This window comes from Macaca thibetana, chromosome 20 (genome assembly GCF_024542745.1).
Source record: "Macaca thibetana thibetana isolate TM-01 chromosome 20, ASM2454274v1, whole genome shotgun sequence".
In the NCBI taxonomy this organism is placed as follows: domain Eukaryota; kingdom Metazoa; phylum Chordata; class Mammalia; order Primates; family Cercopithecidae; genus Macaca; species Macaca thibetana.
The window spans coordinates 57593283-57619683 of record NC_065597.1 but is presented as its reverse complement, the minus strand read 5'-3'; the positions used below and the strand labels follow the sequence as shown (position 1 = coordinate 57619683).

The window sequence follows — 26401 nt, the reverse complement described above, 5'->3', positions numbered from 1 at the left end:
AACTGTGAACCAATAAATTCTGCTCATTATAAATTACCAGTCTCGGATGTTCTAGTATAGCAGCACAAAACAGACTAAGATAGACACTTTTAAATTCCAAGCAGCACCCAGGAACCTGACAGTAGGAGCCCCCAAATTTCAGCTTGCAAGATGATAAGGAGTAGGGAGAAAATATCCAAACTTTCTTCCATATTTATATCTTTTATCGACCTTTAATAATGTCCAATGTGGGGGTGTGTGTTTTATAACAGAAATAATACATTAGTACAGTGAGTTGTACCGGCACATCACTTATAAACATGTAATGAATATATCCCATTTATAAACAAGTGAGTGTGCGTGCTCTGGGATATGCACCAGTACACTAGTTTTGAGGCAACCGATCTACCCGAGGAGGCATCCTGTAGGTTGAAGCTGAGCCTGAGCTGTGCTCGTATTCTGAGTCAGACCTTGGCAGACTTTCAGCTCCGGTGCCAGCAGGCAAAGCAAGCTGTGTGGGCACAAGTTAAGTTATTCCTCACAAGCAGAGCAGCAGGTGTTCCAGAAAGAAGACTTGGAAGCCAAACGGACACATTCCAGTCCTCTCTGTGAGTGCCAGCCACACGAGGTGTCATGGCACCTGGCTGAGCATTTCTGGAGAGGAATGAGGGAGTGCAGGGGCAGAGGATGTGGGTGATGCCAAGGAAAGCCTTGCACTGGATCGATGACAACAATAGCAACTGTTGCTGTCATTTATTGAGTACCTACTACTTGCCAGCATCTATGCCAAGTTTTAGAAACAAATTACTTCACTTAATCCTCGTGAGGTAGGTACTCTACTTATCCCCCATTTTACAGAGGAGGAATCTGAGGTTCAGAGAGGCAAAGTGACTTGCCTAAGGACAGAGAAAGTGGGGGAGAAAGACTCTGGTTTTTAGAAATATTGATTCTCCAAAAGTGCGGTGAGATCCCAATGAAAACACTAGGGGTTTTTAAACATCGCATTCCGAGCAAGCCACACAATAGAGCTATGCACTAGTGACGACATTTTCACCTCTTTGTGGAGCACTTATTCTGTGCAACACTCAGTTGAACCTTCTACAGATGCCTCCTTTAACCCCCGGAGGAACCCTGAGAGACCCTGAGAGGTGAAGGGAGAGGAAAGGAGACTGATTCAACAGGCTTCCTGGTGCTTCCTCAGCAGTGGATGCTGTCAGGATCAGACCCATGAGGTGGGGACCTTGGTGAACTGAAGCTCAAAGAGCCTGGCTGAAGGACATGCTCTTTCTCAGCTCCATGCAATTGTTGCCCTATAGAAATGAGGGCTATGTTTTGTTAGATCTTCCGATTTTCCAATAGAAGGCAGAAATCCCGACTTATACCTAACACCTCTTGGTTTTATACCTTAACAAATTTTTTAGAATTTAAAACACTGCAGACCAAATAAACGACATCCATGGCCCAGGAGACCTCTGCACTCAATGCTGACTTGCAGTATTTTTACCTTTTGGTACATATTTACTCTGAGGGAGGTGAGATATTTTGTCTCCTGTGACAGGCTGGAATGTGAGTTTCGTTACTATCCCATTTTACAGAGGAGGAAACTGAGTCTCAGAGAAGTGCTCACCCAAGGCCACAGGGTGGCTCAGAGACAAGACTGAGAGCTAAAATTTCTTTTGGTTCAGGGGCAAGACTGGGAGCTAAAATGTCTCTTGGTTCTTTGAGGGGGGCTGGCCTAGGGCTGCTTTGCTTTCAGCTGTCATTCTGAGCTGTCTCCAGCAGTGTGAAGAGGAGGGAGGAGAAAAGGAAGAAAAGAGGAGGGGACTGGAGTCCATCCAGTCTGTCCCAGCTCCTGCCAGGCTCCATCTGACCTTAGCAGAGCAATCCTGGACCCAAGCTCCAGCCAAAGAGCCTCTCTCATCTACTCAGGCTGGGAGGTTGCTTTCTAGGAGCTCAGGATGCAAAGGTGGACACTGTGGGCTGCAGCCGTCCTGACCCTCCACTCTGCACAGGCCTTTCCACAAACAGACATCAATATCAGCCCAGGTAAGTGCAGGGACCAGGGCTGGGAGCAGGTGGAGAGGCGTACACTCTCAGGTACTTATTATATCGGTGAGGCCTCGCTGCTTCTGTTGGAGGGTTGGGGTGCCCTGACCCGAGTCTCCTCATAGCTTTCCCCCTACCACCTTTATCATGGGCACTCTTCTAGGCCCAGACACAAAAAGTCCTGGGTTTAAATCCCAGTTTTGCAGTTTACAAGCTGTGTGACATAGAAGAAGTTTCTTAACTTCTCTGAGCCTCAGCTTCTAGAAAGTCGGGTCACAGTGGCATTCTCTTTGCGCTACTGTGCAAGGCAGATGAGATAACATGGAGAAAGTGCTTTGCACGGTGTCTGGCACTACAGAAAGGTCTGAACATGGTAGTTTTGGGAGGGATCTGGGCCCCAGCCCCACCTTGGCTGCGACAGCCTTCCCAGGGAGCTTTCAGAGCCGCTGCTGTTGCCACCAGAGGTTAGGTGTGCAGGGAGGGACACTTGTCCCTCTAATGGCCTCCCTGGAGGCCTGGCCCAGCAACACCAAGCCTTGTGGGGCATCCCCAGGAATGAGAACCTGTTGGCCTTGGGAATGTGGCCTCCCAGTGTCCCATATGGAGGATGAAGGTCTTCAAATGAGCTCAATTTCTTCCACTTTGCAATAGGAAGGCTGGGGTACTCATTCTGGGGGACCCTCATCTGCATAAGAAGAGTTCTGAATCCCATAATTTGGTGGCCGAGAGTCTTGACTGTCACCTCTACCAGGTTCTTTCCAGGCTTGTTTAAAAATAATAATATTAGCAATATCAATAACAACAACTAAGACTCACATGACCCTAGTTATGTGCCAGGCACAGTTCTAAGCCCTTTTCAGATATGAATTTATTTAATCCTCATAATAACCTTCATATATGGATTTATTTGTCATAGCAATGGCAGAGATATCATTTTTAAATCCCCATTCAAGTAAAACTAATAATGAAATACTAAGATGGAGATTCTCATAAGGCCAAATTATTAGGTTGTGATACTGTTAGGGTGAATTTAAACAGTGGGTTGATAGGGTTGCCAGATAAAATACCGGTAAATAAATATTAATAAATTCTTTTTTAGTGTAAGCATGCCCCAAATATTACATGGGATGTATTTATATTAAAAATTATCTGTTGTTTACCTGAAATCAAATTTGACTAGATATCCTTCTTTTCTTTTCTTTCTTTTTGTTTTAACTCTAGCTTCCTTAGTGGTAACAATAAGGGATAGTCTTAGTTCATTTGGGCAAGGGGTTTCAGGTCTGTCCTAAACTCTCTGAGTGTATTCTTCAGCTCAGGTTGCCAGAGCAAAATATCACAGACTGGGGAGCTTAAGCAACAAACATTTGTTTCTCACAGTTCTGGAGGCTGGGAAGTTCAAGATCAGGATGCCGGCAGATTTTGTTCCTGGTGAGGACTCTCTTCCTGGCTTGCAGATGGCCGCCTTCTCACTGTACCTGCACATGGCAGAGAAAGAGAAAGCTCTGGTCTCTTCTTCTTATAAGGGCACTAATCCCATCACGAGGATGGGATCCCATCTAAATCTAATCACCTCCCAAAGGTTCCACCTCCCAACACCATCATATTGGGAGTTAGAGATTTAACATACGAATTAGGTGCAGGGAAGAGGAGAGACACAAACATTCCATTCATAACAATGACTTGCATCCTTACTCTTGGACCTCAGTTTCCTCACCAGTGCGGTAAGCAAGCAGCAGAGAAGATGAACAAAATATTCTTGCAGGCTGCCTTGTATATCCCAAGATCTTGCCTTTCTGCCCAGCAAAAGTGGGAAGGGGCCAAGACTGAGTTTGAAAGCGGGAGTAACTAGGGGTGTTTTCTGTCCTTCACTAGCTTGTGCCCATGGGAACTCTCTGAGACTCAAGTTTCCTCACCTCTCTGAGCCCCAAGTGGGGATAGCAAGGGTCCCTATCAAGGGTTTTGGAGATCTTCAATGAGCTCATGCAAGTGAAGTGCCTAGCACACAGTAAGCACTTGAAAAATGAGTTATTAACATTACTATGTTTGTCACCGTGGTTGTTGATGTTATGCCAGAATTGGCCAGGAGACAGTTTTCTGTTCTGACAAAAGTCTTCAACATTGAAAGGAACTTCTGAACATCAGTCCCCAAGCCTCATCCCTACTCTATAGATAAGGGTACTGAGATTGTGTCAATCTCAGCTACCTGGGAGAGCTCAGAGTGTGGAATTGGAAGGATGGGTCTTAGAAATCCACTCAGCCCAACCTTTCCATATTGCGGCTATGGAAACTGAGGCTACAGAGGCCAATTGAGCCAACCATGGTCATCACTGTCCAAGAGGCAGTTCTACTGCTTCTCAGGTTCCCAGCCCTACAGGAAGCCCAGTTTCAGCCTATGCAGATAGATTCTCTAGAGGAAAGTGATTTCAACACAGAGGGAATGTGTGTGAGTTTATGGGTGCATGTGAGCAGGAGCATGCATGTTGGTATGTTGTAGGGAGGATTTAGGGGTCTCTGTGGGCCCCGGCAGACCATGAGAATACATGCACCTCCAAGGCCCTCCTTATTGAGAATGGGCTTGGTTTTTCATCTTCTTCTGTGTACCCCCAGCCTTTAGGTACAATGCATAACAGGGCACAGGTCATGGGTCATTCATCTGACTACTCCAGACCTTTCATCACCCACTCCCTGCATATGCAAACATATGCAAATAGCACAACTTGGCCACCCCCTATGTTTTGGAGGAAAAAAAAAACTCTTTAGACATCTCTTAGAGACTTGGGAGGATTTAGACAGACTAAATCCTTTTCCCGAAACCTTTTCTCTGAACCTGCCTTTGATCTCATTGTTTAAGTGGATTAATGAATGTAAAGTCCTCAGAACAGTGTCTGGCACAGAGTAAGAGCTACGTAAACATTTATTATTCTTCTTCTACCATCAAAAAGTTTCCTTTCCCTGACTCCTGAGCCCAAGAACTCTCTGTAGCAAAGGAAATTTATAGCAAAGTGTTTTGAAGCTCAGGACCTGCTTCTGCAGGGCTTCAGAAGCATAGATGGGGAATGAGTCAAGTTATGCAGCCTCTCCCTCAGCCGTCCAAGAGCCTGGCATTGCACTCTCAGCTCTGGGAAAGGTTCTGGGACCCAGACTGTTTCTACTGTGATAATATCTAATACTTACTAGAATCCCTACCTCTGAGCTGGAACTGGCTTTTCTGTGAAGTAGGCACTATGATCATGCCCATTGTACAGATGAGAAAACTGAGGCACAAAGAGCTGAGTTTCCCACTAGGACCATCTGACTCCAGAGTCCAAGCTCTGAACCTGGAGCATAGAGACCTAGGCAACAGTGTTCCTACCTCCTAGAGCAGCCCAGATCCTAAAGTGTCCCTTGGACATTCTGTCCAGTTGCCACTCCTCTATGGTCACTTTGTACATACTTCTAGAATACTTAGTATGCGATGACTCTGCCATGTGCAAGTTCCTTCTTCCAGACTGGGAGTAACCCGAGGACACAGACCTCAAGCCAAATAGGCACCCAGGAAACATCGACTTATTTGCTTAATTAATTGTTACATTTGGTGTTTAATAGATTTATTTCACAAATGAGAAAACGAAGACTGGAAAGAAGATATCTTTTAGAGGCGCTAGTCTGTTCAGGAGTTTCTGAATCTGTCAGACTCAAGTCTCGATACAGTCTCAATCATGGCTCTGCCACTTTTGAGCCAAGAGAGTAAGTGACTTACCCTCTCTGAGCCTTAGTCTCCTCATCTGTAAAATGGGGATGATATCGATACTCCCTCCTAGGCTGATCTCCAGGAGTCACATACTAAACACCCAACGAATGGCTGCTATAATTAGCAATATAAGAAATTGCCTAATGCTTTTCCCCCTGTTTCATGTGGTCTCAAGAGTGACTCACAGAAGGGGCAGCAAAGCTTAGACAGGAGAGACATGGAGCCACCAGTTTCACTTCCCAGAGCCAGGGCTCATTGTGAAGGAGGCAGTGGAACCCGTAGGACAGCAGGAGGGCAGCGAGGGTGACCGAGTCCTCAGAACGCAGCAGCCGCCTTCCCAGAGTCTGTGACACTCTTTCGGCCCCCGGGAGTGTCTGGGGCCCAGTATGGGGACCTGGTGGACAAATGTGGCCCCTGAGCCTCCCCACCTCCCCTCCTGGCTGGGTCCCAAGACTCATCTGAAAAGGCGGCAGCAGGGTAGTGCGTTCGTGGGTGGCTGGATTGGGGCCAGGGGAGCCAGCAGCCAGATTGAGTAGGAAGGTGACAATTTATTCCTTTAAAAAGAGTGGGGGTAGGGGGGAGCCCTGAATTCCACTGATGTGTTTTCTTTCCCTAACAAGCTCAGAGCTCCCAAAGGTTTTGACCCCCACCCCAGCTGGGGGACCTTGGGGCCCTCTCGTGCTGCTAATTGAAGGAAAAGACCAGGTGGTTTGGCCTCCTGGTTTCCAGAGCAACAGCCCCTTTGTGCATCTCCTCCCCTCTGCCTCTCTCCCTCCACTCTCCCTCCCCCACCACCAGTCTCATCTCTTCCCTCCTCTCCTTCTCAAGTTCCCAGCCATGCTAAACCATTTCTAGTTCTCCAGTGCTCCATTCGCTCTCACACCTCCAGACCTCTGCACACGCCGTGCCCTTCCCCTGGAACACTCTTTCTCTAACTCTTGTTCATCCTCCGGGGCTCAGTTGAGACAGCACCTCCTCTAGGAAGCCTCCCAGATGTCCAGGTCAGGGTTGTGTTCCACTTTTAGGGGTTCTTGTGGCAACATCCTCTTTTCCCCCATCCAGGAAGGGAACTCATGATGCCTTGTCATAATCACCTGTGGGATCCTTGAAGATGGGGACAGGGCAGTCACCAATTCAACTAGGGAGAGAAAGTGGCCAACAACCAGTTTCCAAAATAATCGAGGGGGCTGCTCCCTGAAGTTTTTGCTGGCACGACACACATCCACAAATTACATGTTAATGACATCTTTATTTTTGCACTGCTTTTTCTTTCTTTCTTTTTTTTTTTTTTTTTTTTTTTTTTTGAGACAAGGTCTTGCTCTGTTGCCCAGGCTGGAGTATAGTGGTATGGTCATAGCCTGCTGCAGCCTGGAACTCCTGGGCTCAAGTGATGCTCCCTCTTCAGTCTGTTGAGTAGCTGGGACTACAGGCATGTGCCATCACCTATGGCTAATTTTTAAAAAGGGTTTTTTGGTAACGGTGGAGTCTTGCTACACTGCCCAGGCTGGTCTCACACTCCTGGCCTCAAACAATCCTCCTGCCTTTGCCTCCCAAAGTGCTGGGATTACAGGCATGAGCCACTGCACCTGGCCTGTGCTTATTTTTCTTAATTTTGGTCTTCATAGACCATAAGGCTTATGAGGTCAGAAGGCACATCTGTGTAGTATACCGCACAGTATCTTCAACTTGTAACCTACTACCTGAGACCAAGTAGTTGCTCAAATAGTACTTGTTGAATGGATAAAGGAATTAATGAAGGACCAGACCATCAAGATTGGTGTAAGGAAATGGGCTTACATGCAGTGGGACTCTCTAGGTTTGGGGGTAGACTGGCTGGCTTCGAATCCCAGCTGGGAGCTGTGAGATCTTGGGCAAGTTAGCCAACCTTTCTGTGCTTTGGTTTCTTCATCTGTGAAGTGGGGGTGATAGTGGCACTACCTGGTAGGATGTGTGAAGACTGAGTGCATTTTTCTGTATCAAGCATTTAACACAATGCCTGGCACACAGTGAATGCTGAGTCAGAGCTGGCGCTGGCTGTTGTGTTGCCATGGTTACCTGACTGTCAAGCTCTAAAGCTAAAGAAATCCCTTCACAAGAGACAGATTAGCAGAGGCTGGTTTGGGGTCAGGCTGATGAAAGGCCTTCTATTCCCAATTCCTTAAACCCAAGAGGTAAAGGAGGAGGGGGAAGTGCCGTGCAGGTTGGAGTTAATGATCATCTCAGCGCAAGCCAGCGCTCTTTTCTGCCTCCCAGGTCCTCCCAATTAAAGGCCTTCGCCTGCCCTGTTGGAAAGGGGAGTAATTGAGCAGTGACCTGTCACACCCCATTTTCTGGTATATTTCACCCCTGGCATCCATAACCACCATTTACTCGATGGAGAAAACCTAAAGGACTAGAATGGGGAGGCGGGGTGTCAATGGTTCAAGGAGCTTGTTTTCCACTCTGGGAGGAGCAGACAGGATTGGAGGCCGGGGTTCTTTTTGAAATATCCACAGTCTTTAGGACCAAGGACGCTTTTCCCCTTCTCACTCCACTCAGCCCCTTTCATTTAATTAATTATTCATTCCTCTTTGCCAGGCTCTATTCAAATGAGAGAATGAATGAATGAATAAATGAGTAATTCCACAGGCTCCATCTTGAGTAATTCCACAGGCTCCATCTTTCAGTCTGGCACACTATAGACCAGGGCTTCCCAGATTTTCATGTGTACAAGAATCACCTGGGGCTCTTGTAAAAATACAGACTCTGATTTGGAAGGCCTGGAGTGGGGCCTGGGAGTCTGAAGGTCCCAGGGGATGCTGAGTTTGGCCTTCGCAGCAATCGTTGTCCTAAACAATATGCAAAACCAGGATCTGGCAACCTGTGATTTCAGGACTTGGTTAAAAAAAAACTCCAGGAACGCCATTGCAGCGTCAGGACCCCTGGTTTCAAAGGCATGAGTTATGCACACAGCCTTCTCACTGTTTTCCCAACAGGTTGCCCTCAAGAAGTGGTGTTTGATTCCCTACATGTATTTATGCATTCAAGCCTAGTCATTGTGCACTTACTATGTGCCAAGGCACCAGGGGGAGAGGAACGATCACAACAGATGCTGATGGGGATAGAGGAGGAATGTGTGAATGTTGAGGTGCAAGGGGCTCTAAAAGCATCTATCAGAGGCTCCTACCTCATCTTCCCTGAATAAGTCACTGTGCAGCAGAGACTCAAAGGAGAAACAGAATTGGCTGCAGTCAGGTTAACGGAATGATCTGCAAAGGTCTGAACATGTCTTTGAGAAATGGCAAAAGTGTGGGCAAACCTGGGGCACAGAGTAAGGAGGGGGCGGATGACGGAGAATAAGCGAGGGGCAAGCAGTTCCCAAGGGCAAAGGGAACACCTGCAGGGCTTCAGGGAAATGAGGTCAGGCTGTTCCAAGGAGGAAGGATGCCTCCGGACCTGGGAGGTGAGACAAAGCAGGAAGAACAGCGAAAAGGTGTTGAGAAGGTCTTCATGGAAAAAGGTCAAAAAGAATGCAGAAGGAGAAGAAAGAATGAACTGAATTTAGGAGACGGAATAGACATGACATGAAAATTGATGGGTTGTAAGGAGAGGAAAAAAGAGATTATTTTTGGCAAATTATCCAACATGCTAAGAAATTCTGAGCAATGCCAGCCAATTCTTGTCGATTTTGTCTCATCCCAGCCAATCCTAGATAGAGTAGTTTATGTCAAAAAAAAACATGCAGGTAGAGTCAATGTAACAGACGTCCTAAGTTGGATCTGAGCACAAAAAAAGGAAAACACTGAGTAACGTCTGGAGTTTAGGTAATCGTGTTGTACCTGTGCTCATTTCTTCGTTTTTTAAGATGTTAACATCAGGGGAAACTGGGTGAAAGGTATACAGGAACTCTCCACACACTATCTTTGAAACTTCTAATTTTTTTTTTTTTTTTTTTTTTTTTGAGACAGGGTCTTGCTCTGTCACCCAGGCTAGAGTGCAGTGGCACAATCCCAGATGACTGAAGTCTTGACCTCTTGGTTTCAAGTGATCCTCCCACCTCAGCCTCCCAAGTAGCTGGGACTACAGGCACATGCCACCACGCCTGGCCGATTTTTGGTAAGAGACAGGGTCTCATTATGTAGCCCAGGCTGGTCTCAAACTCCTGGGCTTAAGCGATCTTCCCACCTTGGCCTCCCAAAGTGTTGAGATTATGGGTGTGAGCCACTGCACGCAGCCTAATTTTTAATTTTTATGGGCCATAGTAGGTGTATATATTTACAGGGGACATGAGATATTTTGGTACAGGCATACAGTGTGTAATAATCCCATCAAGGTAAATGAGGTGTCCATCACCTCAAGCATTTATCATTTCTTTGCATTACAAACACTCCAACTATATTCTTTTAGTTTTTGTTAAATGTATAATAAATTACTGTTGACTGTAGTCACCCTGTTGTGCTATCAAATACTAGATCTTATTCATTCTATCTAACCGTATTTTTGTACCCATTAACCATCCCCACTTTTCCCCTGCCTTCCCCACTAACTACCCTTCCTAGCTTCTGGTAACCATCATTGTACTTTCTGACAACTTTTCTGGAAATCTAAATTTATTCCAAAATAAAAAGTTCATTTTAAAAAAAAGAGGTAGAAGACAAAGAGAGCGGAGACTACACAATATGGTGATTTTGAGACTACGAACTCTGCAGAAAGGTCACGTGAACATCTGCAAACATCCTGCTAAAGTTAGACTGGACTTCCAAGGAAGTGAGGGGGGTCCCCAGGGGCCAGAAACCAAGATAGAGATAGAGAGTAAAGCAAGCATATTGCTCCAGAGCCCTGAGTAGGGCATCAGCCTCCATAATGCCTGGACTGGGGTTTTAACACCTGCACGGGATAGGAGGTGAAGTCAGAGCTATCTGAAGCAGGAAATTGAAACTCGAACCCTTTCTTAGTGCAGAAACTCATGTAGAGTTTCATCTTCAGTGGAAGGGAAACTAGGGGGAAAAAAATCCTCCTACGGTCAGAGAGAGATGACAAAGAAGTTTACTTCATTCTAAACTCAGGGGAGAAAGTGCTAGACTTCCCTTCTGCAGACTTCTTCAGTGAGGTCCATGTCGTTAAATTTAAACACAATGTTAAAGCAATGTCTTCAGTACTTTTAAGCCATGGGCTAGGATTAGTAATACATTTTAACTCTAAAATTAGACAAATGGCCCACACTATACTTCTCATTAGTTGCGGGGGCTGTGTCTTAATTTTTGTTAAAGAAAATAGGAACAGGCTAAGAAATGTGAATGTTTGCTGTGATGTTTCATGTTGCTGTGCTGTGGGGTTATTTTACATTTTTGGAGTCCTGCCTTCCATCTGGGGAAGGGTTTCTCAATCCTGGCACTTCTGACATTTTGGGTTGGATCATTCTTCGTTGTGGGGAGTTGTTCAATATAGGATGTTTAGCAGCATTCCTGGCCTCTACCCATTAGATGCCATTAGTACCACCACTTCCAGTGGTGATAACCAAAAATGTCTCCAGACATTGTCCAATGTCTCCTGGCAAGGGGCAGGGATAAAATTCCCCCTCACGGTTCGAGAGTGACCAACCAATTTCGGTTTGTTGGGAACTGTGGGGGTACCGAGGATGTGGGACTCTCAGGGTTATTGTTGTTGTTGTTATTTTGAGTCAGGCTCTTGCTCTATCATCCAGGCTGGATGGAGTGCAATGGCGTGATCATGGCTCACTGCAATTTTGACCTTCCGTACTCAATCGATCCTCCCACCTCAGAGTAGCTAGGACTACAGGCACACTCCACCACTCTTGGCTAATTTTTGTATTTTTTATAGAGACGGGGTTTTACTGTGTTGCCCAGTCTAGTCTCGAACTCCTGGACTCAAGCAATCCACCCACCTCGGCCTCCCAAAGTGTTGATATTGAAGGCATGAGCCACCACACTCAGCCAAGACTCTTGATTTTAAAACTGGGATGGTCCTGGGCACACTAGGATGGCTTGGTCACCCTACTTTCATCTCTAATATGAGTATTTAGGGTGCCAAGTAATTTTAGGACAGGTGGGAGTGAGAAAGTGGTTTATCACCAGCAAATACTGAGTCATCCCAGTCACTCCTGGACAAACTTATCCAAGTTCTCACGGATGAGCGTCCTTGGTTACTGAGTGGAAAGAAGGTAGAAATGATTCGCTGATTCTTATCCATGCTAACGGAGAAACTGCTAAAAAAGTGAACCCAGGCAGCAATTCAGTGTAGCCTTTTTGTGTTGTAGGCAGTGCTCAAAAGTCCCCACAAAGAGCTCAGCAACACCCAGTGTTACAAAGGGTCCATCAACTCTCTTGGCCATTGGCGCTTTAATGCATCAAGGTGATGTCCTCCTAGACCAATGCTCTCCATCAAGAAAGGAGGGACCTGAGTTCCAGAAAAGGGTAGGGACAGGCCAAGGTGCTGTGCCCACTTACCTCCCCAAGCAGAGCTCCTTCTTTTTGCCATATAGAAGAGGATTAAGAAAGCAAATTCTGAACCAACAGGCTCCAGTTTGGATACTGGCATGTATTGAAAGAGAGTTGGCCAGGATTGACCAGGAGGGGTGGGGAGGTACCCCTGGTCAGCACAGCTGCTGGGGTTGGGGAGAGGCTGTTCTGGTCAAAGGGGAAAGGCCAGTGGCACTGACCAGGCCTGAGAAGCATGGCCTGGAATCTACCTGCCTAGCATAACTATCTTGATAAAAGCAACTGTCCCTTTCTTTCCCCAGAGAAATGCACAGAGGTGCACACACACTTTTAATTTTGCATTTGATTTTGGGAAATTCGCTGAATCTCTGCAGCCCATCGGTCTTGGTTATAAAACCCTGAGCTAATCATTAAGAACCAAACATTGTGTAATCCACATATCCCAAGTATTTGGTGAATTTATTTGGCCCAATCAGTTGACCCAGTAACTCCATGAAGCAGGTGCTATAAAGACCGTGAACTATTCTTAGACCTGCTAATTTCCCATCATGAAGCATCATGCCAACTTTATGAGCAAGAACTTTGGAGTCAGGAAGCCTGGGTTCAAATCCTTACTATGCCACTTACCTGCAGGATGATCTTGGGCAAGTTACTCAGCCTGCCTTAGCCTTAGTTTCCCTATATGTGCTTGGCATACAGGTAAACTATAACAAATGCTCAGTGAATGTTGTTCACTACTTTATTACTTCATGAGCTCAGCCAACCACTATAGTGGCTTGAAGGCAAAGATTCCACTAAAGGGTGACCTTCACCCACCCTTGAGTGGATGGCTACAAAAGGGACCCCAGAAATCATCTAGTTTGAAGGTCAAGGTGGGAAAGAATGGGCCAGCATCTCACAGCGGGTCACATACAGAGCTGGGGGTAGGACCCAGGCTTCTCAACCCCAGTCTAACAGATTCCACCCCTGCCCACTGCCTGTCTTCATGGATAAGCCATCCAACCTAGTATGAGAAAGGTTCTCAGCTTGCCTGTGTCCTCTCGCCAGTCATCCTGAGTCGTGGTTTCCAAAAAAAGTATCTCTTAAGAAGCTTTCAGGGGGGCTGAGACTTGAGAGAACTTCACTGTCTCAAACATGGGGTTTTTAAAAATTTGTTTCTTTTTAGAATTAAGAACAAATGCTGAACTCCAGGAGTTCAATGGGCAAAGATATAAATAGTCTTGGCTACAGCTTGGCAATAAACATGTGGAAAAATGTGCAGTCTTGCCAGATAGCCCAGCATTGCAAATTGAAACAAGATAACCTTTTTTTGCTTATAAAATTTGCAGATTGCCATGAAAGTGATAACACTGAGCTCTGGCAAGGGCAAAGTGAGATGGGCACTCTCAAACATTACCGTGGGAGGATAAATTGCTTTCAGGAGACAATTTAGCAAATTGTATTAAAGCCTTAAAAAATCTCTCCTCAGAAAATCAGCAGAAATGCCAAAAAAGCTTTATGCACAAAGCTGCTCATCTCAGAATTATTTGTAATAGTTAAAAAAAATAGAGAAGCTATCTAATTATCTAAAAATAAGAGAATGATTAAATAAACTCTAGGAGAGCCACTCAGTAGAGGATTCAAGAGCTATTTAAAACAATGTTTATAAAAATGTATAATAACATCGAAGAAATGCTTATACTCTTCAATTTTTAGAAATCAGAATACCGACTGGTATGCAGAGTACCATATAATCACATTACGTTAAAACATCACTACATACAAATGTGACATGAGAAAAAACCGTATCAAAGCATTAACACTTTCCAGGTGTTCAATGATGTGCATGTATTATTTTTATAATTTAGTAAAATGTAGGTATGTATATGTTTTTTGAACCTCAAGCATAGAATTGCATAGATCATAATGGGACATGTTTTACTTTCACTCTTAAAAGTATGTACAGGCGGCCGGGCGCAGTGGCTCACGCCTGTAACCCTAGCACTTTGGGAGGCCGAGGAGGGTGGATCATCTGAGGTCAAGAGTTCGAGACCAGCCTGACCAACATGGAGAAACACCGTCTTTACTAAAAATACAAAATTAGCTGGGCACAGGCCTGTAATCCCAGCTACTCGGGAGGCTGAGGCAGGAGAATCGCTTGAACCCGGGAGGCGGAGGTTGCAGTGAGCCAAGATCTCATCATTGCACTCCAGCCTGGGGGACATGAACAAAACTTCGTCTCAAAAAAAATTAAAAAAAAAAAAATTATGTACAGGCAGGGCTTGGTGGCTCATGCCTGCAATTCCAGCACTTTGGGAGGCTGATGCGGGAGGATCACTTGAGCCCTGGAGTTCAAGACCAGCCTGGTCAACATAGTAAGACCTCGTCTCTACAAAAACAAAGCAAAACAAAAATCGAAAAATTAGGCAAGCATGGTGGGGCACACCTGTGGTCCCAGCTACTCAGGAGGCTGAGGTGGGAGTATCACTTGAACTGGGAGTTGGAGGCTGTAATGAGCTATGATCAAACCACTGCACTTCAGCCTGGGCAACAGAACGAGACCCTGTCTTAAAAAAAAAAAAAAAAAAAAAATTAAAATTAAAAGATTGTAAAGAAAAGAAAATAGGTACTAAGTTATGGAAACAATGTCAGCACTGCCATCCTTCCTCCCAGTCTGTTTCCTCTCTGCCCCCAGCCCTGCCAGAGCTGCCCCAGCCTTCCCTGTGCCCCCTGTTCTGGATGGAGTTCAAAGGACACTGCTATCGATTCTTCCCTCTTAATAAGACCTGGGCTGAGGCCGACCTCTACTGTTCTGAGTTCTCTGTGGGCAGGAAGTCTGCCAAGCTGGCCTCCATCCACAGGTAAGTGGGATCCCCAGTCCCCCATAGTTCAACTAAGCACCTCTTTGGGAAATGGGATGGAAAATGGTATTTCCAACTGGCATTTCTCTTTGGTAATTGAAACTATTTGAAAGAAGTGGAGATGGAGTCTTGCTCTGTTGCCCAGGCCACTCTCGAACTCCTGAGCTCAAGTGATTCTCCCCGCTCACCCTCCCAGAGTACTGGGATTATAGGCATAAGCCGCAGTGCCTGGCCAATTGAAGCTACTTTTTAATCCAACCCCATTTCTCGCTGAAACCATCCTTGGCTATAGAAGGCAAAGCATTCAGCAGGGGTAGCAAACAGCATGCTGGAAGATCCACCTTTATAAGTGTCAATCTTGTGCTGTCCTCTGCTCTGTATCCTGTGATACAACTGATATACTACATATATAAAGAATATGATGTAAGGAATATAAGAAATCATAACTGACACTTATTTGCTACGTGTTTTATGTACATCATCACATTAAAGCTCCCTCAAACTATATCACATAGGTATCTTCATTTTACAGATAGAAAGGTGAGGCTCGGAAAAGGTAAGTAACTTGCTCAACATGACACCGCTCTTAAGTGGGAGAAACCAGTTTTGAACGTGTGGAGTCAGATTCCATAGCCCACCCTCCAAGGCCTCCTTCCACATTCCTCTGTCTCCGAAGCCCCAGCCACACTGACCATCTCAGAGTTCTCCAATTTGGTCCAGCTCTTTTACTTCTGCATACTCTTGGGCATTCTATTCCCCCTGCTGGGAATTCCATCCCTATCTTCTCCAGGTAAATACCTCCTCTGTAGTCCCAGCTACTCGGTAGTCTAGGGCAGGAGGATCACTTGAGCCCAGGAGGTTGAGGCTGCAGTGAGCCATGTTCACGCCACTGCACTCCAGTCTAGGTGACAGAGCGAGATCCTATCTCAAAAAAAAAAAAAAGAGAAGGGGTTCTTTATCTTAGTTTCCAAATGCATCTTGAATCCACACATCTCTTCCTCCAACAGATGTGTTGAACAACCAGTGCATTTTCAGTGGGGCTGAGAAATATACTGAGACAGTCAGGGTCCAACCAGGAAAACCAGAACTACTACATGTATCTAAAACAGATAATACAGGCAAGTGCTGGAAGCTCAGAACTTAAAAGGGAGTAGTGAGGCAAACTAGAGACACATAGGAGCAGAAAGCCAATTCCATGCCTCAGTTGGAGGGCAGGCCAGTCCTATGGGTGCTGGAGCCATGGAGGAGAGGCAGCCTCTGCCAGAGACTCCCAAGCAGAGGGGGAAAGAAATACTCTAGTTTCTCCCTCCTACCCATCTGCCAATGACTCGTAAGTGCCTTCCATTAACTGAAAGCCAGCTAACATGGAGTCCTATGAAAGACATTCTTCAGGGATGAAATCTGCTATGAGAGCACAGCACAGTACAGAGTTGGCACCTGTAAGGACAGAAGACGTCAATTCTCAAAGAATTCCTAGCCTGCAGAGGAAAATGAGATCTATGCAATAAAAAGCGAATGCAAAAGTGATTTCAAATCAAGGCTTTTCTCTAGACAGCCCTCGTTGAAATTGCAACCTCAATTCCATCAGAAAGACCTTGAACGTGGAGAATCAAACTAACCAGCCAGCCCCTGGGGGAAGAGGAACTTTGGGCTACAGGTGGTCAAGCATTGGATAGAAGATATTCATGGAAACTTTCCTGGAAGTACTGGTCCTGGATCAGGATCCTGAAAGATTGGGAAGCTTAGGGAATGAGGGCAGCAGATGTTCCAAATGAAGAAAGCCGTAGGGAACCGTATGAGCATTGATTAAGGGCATTAGAGTCAGGCAGTTCCAGATTCTAGTCCCAGCTCCATCACTTCCTACCTGCACGATCTTGACCAAATCACTTAAACTCTAAGCCAAAGAATTCTCAACTTGGAAATAGCAATAATCACACTGGTCTTTTAAAGTTGTGAGGCATTAAAGGTGATCATGCATCTAAAGTCTTTATACAGCTTTTGGATAACTCTATGCCCAGCAGTAGGAGTCATTATTATTTTTATTAATTACATTATAATTCTGCCTCGAGGAGGCCAGTTTTTTTTTTTAACGTTCCATATCAGTTCATCTTTCTGAGAATGAGCAAGGCTTGTCTCACTCTTCCTCTTTCCTTCCTCTCTTTTGCCTTTCCTTTCCCCCAAGAGTATATGTCAAGTAACTCCCTGCATGTGACCAGCTGGAGCACTGTGTTAAGACAAATTCTGAGTGCCAGAATTCTAAGCGTTTCTAATCTGGAATTAATTGGCAATCAATTCCACTTCACTAACACAAAACTAAAGAGAGTAAATATGGGTGCTTTGATTTACTACCAATGCCTCAAGAAAAAAGAAACCTTCTAATGGTGGGTATTTTAGATTAGGTGGCAGTCTTCAGAGAGCAGTCATTTGGAAGAAGCTGACGGGAGCAGATACACCTTATGGCAACATAAAGGGTACCTCAACATAGTCCTGTTTGGAAGTGAATTATTGAAGTTGATAAGAGAAGATACATGTTGTTGGAACACAAAAGGTACATCAACATGGCCCTGTTTTGAAGTGAAGTATTAGATCTATGGCTGGTTATTATCATTCTGTATTGACTTCTTTGACATACTAAAGTTCACCTTTTAGTGGCATGTGGAAGCCAATAGTGGGAATCATCTGTTCCATGGGATCTGTCATCTGGATCTGTGAATGATTTGAGTGAAGTGTGCCTACCAGTTGTCCATTTGCTGTCACATCCCTTGCCCGTTCTTCTAACCTCTACAAACTACCTTTTTCAGGCTCATTGATATGGGCCCTGGATGAGAAGTTGTCTTGGCTTTCCTTCAGCATCTTCAATGCAGCAGCTCCAAGTTTTGTGTCCAGACATGGCTACAACCTAAGGAGAAAGGGCAGTGCTAGAAACTTGGATCTTCTCTGCATACCTCCCTCCTTTCATCATGGAGAAAAATATTTCCAAGATGTCCCCACAAACGTTGCCTTAAATCTAACTGGCCATGCTTGGTCATATGGCCAGTGTTAGCTGCAAAGGGAGCTGGGAAAATAAAATTTGGCTTTTCTGGGTCATAATGAAGGCAATGGGGCAAGGGATTAGGAATGGCTATGGGATAGACAACCAGTAGTATCTGCCCCAGTGCCTGTTTGTTGTGAGAATGAAATTAAAATTAGTTCATGCACATAAAACACTCAGCACAGTACCTGGCGTGAAGTCAATGCTCAAGAAACATTTTAATGATAGGATGAAAATAATTTTGTGTTCATTTCTCTACCTCTCTATCTGTTTACCAATCTGTCTATTCATCTATCCAACCATGTATTCATTCATACACCCACCCATCCACCTATCCACCTACCCATTCATCCGTTTGTCTATCTATCCATTCATCCATCCATTCATTCATCAATCTATCCATCCATCTCTACTTCTTTGTTGTTTTTGGCAGTGGACTGTCACCAGGGTCCTCCACTGATTCCTTTGGATGGGTGAATTATTTGATAAGCTCTTTGAAATAGAGGATAAAGACACCCATGACTTCTAAGGATGGTGGGTTGTTAACTGAGGGGCTTGGTTTTGCTAAGTGGGCAATGCAAGTTGAAGCCTAGAACTGAGTTTCCCAGGAAAACAGAGATTTTGGAGATGGTATGTGAAAAAAGACTAGGAGAGAAGGGGCATATTATAAAAGGGCAGTGTAAGGAGGGTCTTTGAGAGAGAACAGAAATGACTAGTGGAAACTTTTATTTATGTAATGTGTGCAAGGCAATGTAAACTCCTTTCATTGTCTCTTCATGATATCTTCAATATAATCCACCTCATTTGCTAGTGTTTTTGAGACGGATTTAAATTTTAAGGGATGGGTAGCAGTACTGAGTCCTTCTTTGAACTGGCATAGGTCAAATCCAGAGACACCCATGTAGGACCGGCCACATATGGATGACTTAATGAAAAGTGAAGGCCAAATTGGATTATATCATCTATTTCCTTTGGTCCAGGAAGGTAAACAAGGATTGCTTTCAATTTTTGACTCTATTCTACGAAAAGAGGCAATGAGGAACTAGCTACTATGTTTCTTAAATTCACAGCTGGGAGGAGAATGTCTTTGTGTATGACCTCGTGAACAGCTGTGTTCCCGGCATCCCAGCTGACGTCTGGACAGGCCTTCATGATCATAGACAGGTGAGAAAGCAATGGCCATTGGGCCCCCTTGGAAGCTCCAACCAGGATTCTATTTTGATTTAATAAGCTTTTCACATTGGTGCCAGGTCACAGCTATGCACACAGCACACAGAGAGAAATCAGACACCAAGACGCCGCAGTTAGAGCGTGACCAATTTGTGAAAGACATTTAATGATGTCCTACTAAATGATGGGAACAGATAGCATGGTCAAAGAAAACCTGTTTGGTTAGGATTCTCTAAAAAAAAAAAAAAAAGACACTAGGCGGAACGTGGTGGCTCACACCTGTTATCCCAGCACTTTGGGAGGCCGAGGTGGGCAGATCAAGAGGTCAAGAGTTCAAGACCAGCCTGGCCAACATGGTGAAACCCTGCATCTACTAAAAATACAAAAATTAGCTGGACACGCCGTGGTGGGCTCCTGTAATCCCAGCTACTCAGGAGGCTGAGGCAGGAGAATTGCTTGAACCCAGGAGGCAGAGGTTGCAGTGAGCTGAGATCATGCCACTGCACTCCAGCCTGGGTGACAGAGCAAGATTCCATCTTGGGGGAAAAAAAAAGACACTAAAACGTGATTAGATGTGCAAGAGATGTTGGAGGGGAAATATTTGTGAACGAAAAGGAGGAAGGAGGCATAAGTAGGCAGGGAAGGACGTCGGACAACACTGTGGGTCTAAGACATGTGAAAGGAGATCAGAGAGAAAGGACTGGGTAGGGAGAGCCTCAGGTCACAGCACAGTGCTGAGAAAGTCTTGGCTAGGCCAGTGGGGAGTCCCCAAGCAAAGATGCCCAAGAGTGGAATCCTGCGCTGGGCAGGAATGCGCCAGCACCATTACCCCGACATGCTGAGTCACTCACTGGGAACAGCCTGGAGGAAGCATGTCTCACTGTGAATGCAATGGTAGCTCCAAAGAGGCAGAGGCATGTCCTTCTCACAAACAAGGCAGCGAATCCAAGGTGGCAGGAAAGCTGGAGCTGTCCATCAACTCTGCTTTCTGCTGGTCCTCCTGAAGGTGAGCTGGGCAATGTACTTCTGTGGCTGCCACAGCCTTCCTGGGTAAGAGATATTTAAGTCAGTGTCTAATGGGTAAATAGGAGTTAGCCAGAGATAGTATATTCCAGGTAAAGGGAACAGCATGGGTCAACATCCTAAGGAAGGGGAGGTCGTGGCACATTCAAGCAAGTTAATTAAGGAAGACCATTGTGGTTAGGGCACAGAGTGGGGTAGGGGTGGGTGTATAATAAGGCTGAAGAGAGTAACTTGAACCCTCTGCAATGTCATAGCAAACTCCACCTGGAGATTTTTGTCCTCAAACTTTTCCTGGGCAAACTGCATACTGAGTCTGTATTTTGCATGCATACTTCTTGCGTTGCTCAGGGCACTATAGGGAATAAGGTTCCAGTGCCAGTTCCTGTTCTGCCGCTTACTGGCTGGTAGGTGACTTTACACAAATTAAAAATAAACCTCTCTGGGCCTCAGTTTTTGTGTCTGTAAAATGGGGATGAAAATAACAGTGCCTTGTGAAAAGAAAAACAAGTGAGCTAATGTATGTAAAGAGCTTACCGTGGTGCTTAGCATACTAAAAGAACTCATTAAGGATGATGAAAATTGCTGTTAAAGTAGCAGAAGTAACAGTGTGGTCAGACCTAACATTTTTTTTTTCTCGAGATGGAGTCTTGCGGTCAGACCTAACTTTTTTTTTTTTTTCTTGAGACAGAGTCTCGCTCTGTTGCCCAGCTGGAGTACAGTGGCACAATCTCGGCTCACTGCAAGCTCTACCTCCTGGGTTCACGCCATTCTCCTGCCTCAGCCTCCCGAGTAACTGGGACTACAGGCGCCTGCCACCAAGCCTGGCTAATTTTTTGTATTTTTAGTAGAGACGGGGTTTCACCATGTTAGCCAGGATGGTCTCGATCTTCTGACCTTGTGATCCACCTGCCTCGGCCACCCAAAGTGCTGGGATTACAGGAGTGAGCCACCGCACTCCTGTCTTTTTTCTTGAGACAGGGTCTTGCTCTGTTGCTCAGGCTGGTGAGCAGTGATGCGATCACAGCTCACCACAACCTTGAACTCCTGGGCTAAAGCAATCTGCCCAATCTAGGCTCCAGAGTAGCTAGTACTACAGGCAGGAGCCACCACACCTGGATTTTTTGTTTTAATTTTTGGTAGAGACAGGGTCCCGCTATGTTGCCCAGGATTGTCTCCAACTTCTGGCTCCAAGTGATCCTCCCACCTCAGCCTCACAAAGTGCTGAGATTACAGGCATAAGCTATCATGCCTGGTGATGTTTTAAATCAATAGACTTCAACTGGCCAGAACACATAGAGAAGTTATAATTTTAAAAACACTAAAATGTCCATTTATAATAGCAACTCTAAAATTGGATTATAACTACATTAAATGAGAGTTAAAGAAACTTGTATTAAAAGACCTAATAATAATAATAACAAAAAATACAGGAAAATTCCTTTTTTTCTTCTTTTCAAAGCTAGGCACCATGTGTCAGGCATTGTACTAAGTCCTTCACGTGCTTTAATTTGTTCAACCCTCACAACAACTCTCTAAAGGATATATTAATTCCACCATACAGATGTGGAAACTGGGGCTCAGAGAGGTTAAGTAACTTGCCCAGGTTGCAGAGCTAGGCAGCGGGTGGACATAGGACCACAAGCTCTAGTCTCTCTCTCAGAAGTAGCATGCTGTTCCCATTATATGACGTGAGCTCTGTAATCATCAGTGCTTTGGGGTTACTTTTCTTAAAACTTAAATAAATGGAGAAATGGCTCTTGTTCCTGGACAAGTTGCAAAGATGTAGTTCTTTCCACAGTTAATTTGCACATTTATTGCAACACCAATCAAATTCCCAACAGGACTTTTCTTGCAATTGGACAGAGCCGTTCCACCTTAGGCAAGAAAAACACGGACTATTTAGACAAAAAGAAAACAGATGGAGAGTGACTCCCATCCACTGGCAAAGTGTAGTAGTTAGGGGTGTTGGGTACTTGACTCAGATAGACCTGGGTTTGATTCCCAGCACTAATACTTTATTTGCTGTATGAATTTGAATAGGCCAATCTGAGTCTCAGTTTTCCTATCTGTAAAATGGGGCTGATGATGCCTGCTTTTCAGAATGGTGAGGATAAAATGAGTAAAGTGCCTGGCATGGCACATAATAAGCCCTCAACAAATGGCAGCTAGTAATAGTAGTAATAAGAGCAGTAGTATCAGATTGGTAGCAGTAGTATCAGATAGCAGTAGCCTCAGTGAGGACATCCGTGCAGAGGTGTTAAAAATTGAGTTGCTGAGATGTCTGAGCTGGAGCTGGCTGGCTCAAATGCCTGATCTTCTTCTCCATGGAACCCTCCCAGGAAGGGCAGTTCGAATGGACTGATGGCTCATCGTATGACTACAGCTACTGGGATGGCAGCCAGCCAGATGATGGTGTCCACGCGGACCCAGAAGAAGAAGACTGCGTGCAGATATGGTACAGGCCTACCAGTGGTGGGTACCCCTGAGACCAAGGCTCTTGCAGGGGTGCTTGGGAGGCATCACAGGGCCTGAGACTGGCAAATTGTTCAGCACCTTGAAGGCCAGTTGAGGTCACTAGGGTGTTGCGGGCATGGCCATTCTCCACAGTGGGTATGCTTTAAACAACATTAAATGGGGTTTGGTTGACACCTAGACTCCAACTTGGATGAGAAGACATTATAAATAGAAGCATGGGGGGAAAAAGACTTGCATAGAGAGTAGTCAAGGGGTGGTGCTTCCATGTCAGCTCACCAACACACCAAAGTGCAAGCCCCTTCCCCAGGCTTCTGCTACTGAATATTAGAAGCAAGCCACACCTGGGGTGGCATGAAGGTGTACATAGTGACAAGAGTATAGACCTGGATTCAAATTCTGGCCTCGTTGCTTTCTAGCTCCGTGTCCCTGCAAAGAATTACTTATCCTCTCTGAGATGGTTTCTTCTTCTATAAAATAGGCTTAATAATTTGTCCTACTTACAGGACTGCTGTGTAGATTAAAGGAGGCACAGTTGATATAGCACTGTGGCAAGACCATGGACTTGGGAGTTGACTGCCCTTGTGTGAACCCCCGCTCCACCCTTAATGTGTAGCCCAAAGAGAATGCCTTAACCTCTTGGTGCCTCAGATTCTTCATCTTCAAAATGTGGCTAATGATACTTAACTCACAGGTTAATGTGAATAAAAAAAGAAGATAGTGTTCATAGAACAGCTGCCATGCTCAGTATTCGGTATTAGCAATCACCAGCATCATGATGAATCATCACTTTCATACCAGACTTAATAGAAACAATATTCCCATTTTGCCGATGAGGAAAATGAGGCTCAGAGAAGTTCAGCAACTTGTTCAAGGTCACACAGCAAGCTAAGTAGTAAAGCTGGGTTTCAAACCTAGATCTACAGAGCTCCAGACCCAGACACTTAATTGTTATTCCCTCTTTGCTCTTTTTTCTTTTCCTAATTAGGGGAGGGAGGTAGAGAACAGCTTATTTTCCTGGGAGCCCTCCCGGAGCCTGGTAGCCAGAGCTGGGCCAAGCCTCTGACTGAAGTTCGTCCTCCCATCCAAGGTGACAAGCCGGGATCAGCTTTATGCAAGAGTAAGGCTGGACACCAGGCTTGTCAAGTATCAGCAAGAAAGGGCTGCCAGTGTAGACACGAGGCCTACTGGGGAGGGCTTTTACTTCAGAGGAGTGGTGGGATTATTTTATCTTGGCGGATGGATTTTCACCCAGACTCTCTGCTTCTTTCCCTCACAGCTCTGAGATCGTGGAATGATAACATCTGCAGCCGGAAGTTCCCCTTTGTCTGCAAAATCCCATCTCTGACCATTCATTGATCCTGTCTCGTCCTACTGGTGTGAGGGCAACTCCAGTATCACCTTGTAGCTGTAGGCAGTGTAGAACTGACATTGAATACATGCAAAACAAACATGGGAGGTTAATCTCTTGGACAGAGATTTTAAACAAGCAGATCTTAATTATACAGGGTGGTCGCTTGGCCAAGTGACGGGAAAGCCAGCTCAAATTGGCTTAATTAATTTTTTTAAGTTTTTTGTTTGTTTGTTTGTTTAATTGACCCAAGTAACAAAAGTCCAGGGGTTGTTCTGATTCAGAGTTGAATCTCACTGGCCTGGCTCAGGTCACATGCCCACCCTGAGGCAATCACTTTGGCATATGCTAAGTGACTAGCTCCTGCTTAGCTGCACTTCTTTGGAAAAAATGGGGTGGGAGTCACATCATCAGAGGGGCTGGGAGTGGGGGAAAATGGGAGGGGGTGTTGGTCAAAGGATACAAACTTTTGGAAACAAGATTAATAAGTTTGGGAGACTTACTGTACAGTGTGGTGACTATAGTTAATAATAATGTATTGTATTCCTGAAATTTGCTAAGAGGGTAATTTTTTTTTTTTTTTTTGAGACAGGGTCTCAGTTGCCCAGGCTGAAGTGCAGTGATGCAATCACAGCTCACTGCAGCCTCAACCTCCCGGGCTCAGGTGATCTTCCCACCTCCAGGCCCTGGAGTAGCTGGGACTACAGGGCGCTATAGGCGCGTGCCACCACATCTGGCTAACTTTTGTATTTTTTTAAAATAGAGAAGAGGTTTCATCATGTCGTCCAAGCTGGTTTCAAACTCCTGGGCACAAGGGATCCACCCACCTCTGCCTCCCAAAGTGTTGGGATTACAGGCATGAGCCACTGCGCCCAGCCAAGAATACATCTTAAATATTCCCACCACCACATGGGCTCAAAGATGAGGCTGGTTCTTCAAAGGAAAACAAAAATATTACCAAACTCATAAATTGCTGGTGGGAAGGTAAAATCGTGAAGCCACTGCAGAAAAGTTTGTCAGTTCCTCAAAAAGTTAAACATAGAATTACATCTGATCCAGCAATTCCACTCCTAGATCTAGACCTGAGAGAATTGGAAACAGGTATTTAAATATAAGTGGTTGGCCGGGTGTAGTGGCTCATGCCTGTAATCCCAGCACTTTGGGAGGCTGAGGAGGGAGGATCACTTGAGCCCAGGAGTTGAAGACCAGCCTGGGCAGCATAGTAAGGCCCCATCTCCATAAGAATTTTTTTTTTTTTTTAATTAGCCAAGCATGGTAAGGCACATCTGTAGTCCCAGCTATTTGGGAGGCTAAGATGGGAGGATCACTTGAGCCTAGCATATCAAGGCTGCAATGAACCATGACTGTGTGACTGCACTCCAGCCTGGGTGACAGAGCAAGACCCTGTCTCAAAAAACAAAAACAAAAAAATACGATCACAGCAGCATTATTGATAAAAACAAACAAAAAAGAAGACAACCCAAGTGTTCACCAACAGATGAATGACTAAACAAATGTGGTCTATTCATAGGGTGGAATATTATTCAAGCATGAAAAGGAGGGAAGTAACCATAGATACTACAACCTGAATGAACCTGAAAAACATTATGCTGCCAATCACAAAAGACCACATGTTGTATGATTTCATATATATGAAATATCCAGAATAGGCAAGTCTGTAGAGACAGAAAGTGGATTAGTGGTTGCCAGGGAATGTGTGGAGGGGGAATAGAAAGTGAGTGCTAATAAGTATGGGATTTCTTTGTGGGGTGACCAAAATTCTCTGCAATTAGACAGTGGTAATCATTGCACAATATTGTAAATGTACAAGAAGCCACTGAACTGTACATTTTAAAATAATAGTTAAAATGATACATTTTACATTATATGAATTTTTTTGTTTTATTTTTTGGAGACAGGGTCTCACTCTGTTGCCCCGTCTAGAGTGCAGTGATGCAATCACCTGTCACTGCAGCCTCGACCTCTCAACTCAAGTGATCCTCCTGCCTCAGCCTCCCAAGTAGCTGGGACTACAAGAGCACACCACCTCTCCCAGCTAGGTTTTCGTATTTTTTTTTTTAGAGACAGGGTTTCCCCATGTTGCCCAAGCTGGTGTCAAACTCCTGAGCTCAAGTGATCTGCCTGCCTCAGCCTCCCAAAGTGCTAGGACTACAGGCGTGAGCCACTATGCCTGGCCCATTACATGAATTTTATCTCAATTTTTAAAAATGTTACCAGAAGACAGAATGCATGCCAGGCAGGAAAAACAATAGATATTTATTAGCAGAAAGGACATTGAACAGACAGGCAGGAGGCCTCCGT

General features: G+C 45.1%; 2 protein-coding genes across 2 annotated transcripts in view; both read left to right on the top strand.

Annotated features, from left to right (window-relative positions):
• The window catches only part of IQCK (IQ motif containing K), a 959718-nt gene that overhangs the window by 385554 nt on the left and 547763 nt on the right, over positions 1–26401 (top strand). The gene's annotated exons all lie outside the window — the stretch shown is intronic.
• CLEC19A (C-type lectin domain containing 19A) lies at positions 1817–25965 on the top strand. Its single transcript, XM_050775030.1, has 5 exons — positions 1817–2025; positions 14867–15032; positions 19134–19227; positions 22596–22728; positions 24008–25965. Exons 1-5 carry the CDS (start codon positions 1938–1940, stop codon positions 24085–24087), a joined length of 561 nt encoding a protein of 186 aa, XP_050630987.1. The 5' UTR covers positions 1817–1937; the 3' UTR covers positions 24088–25965.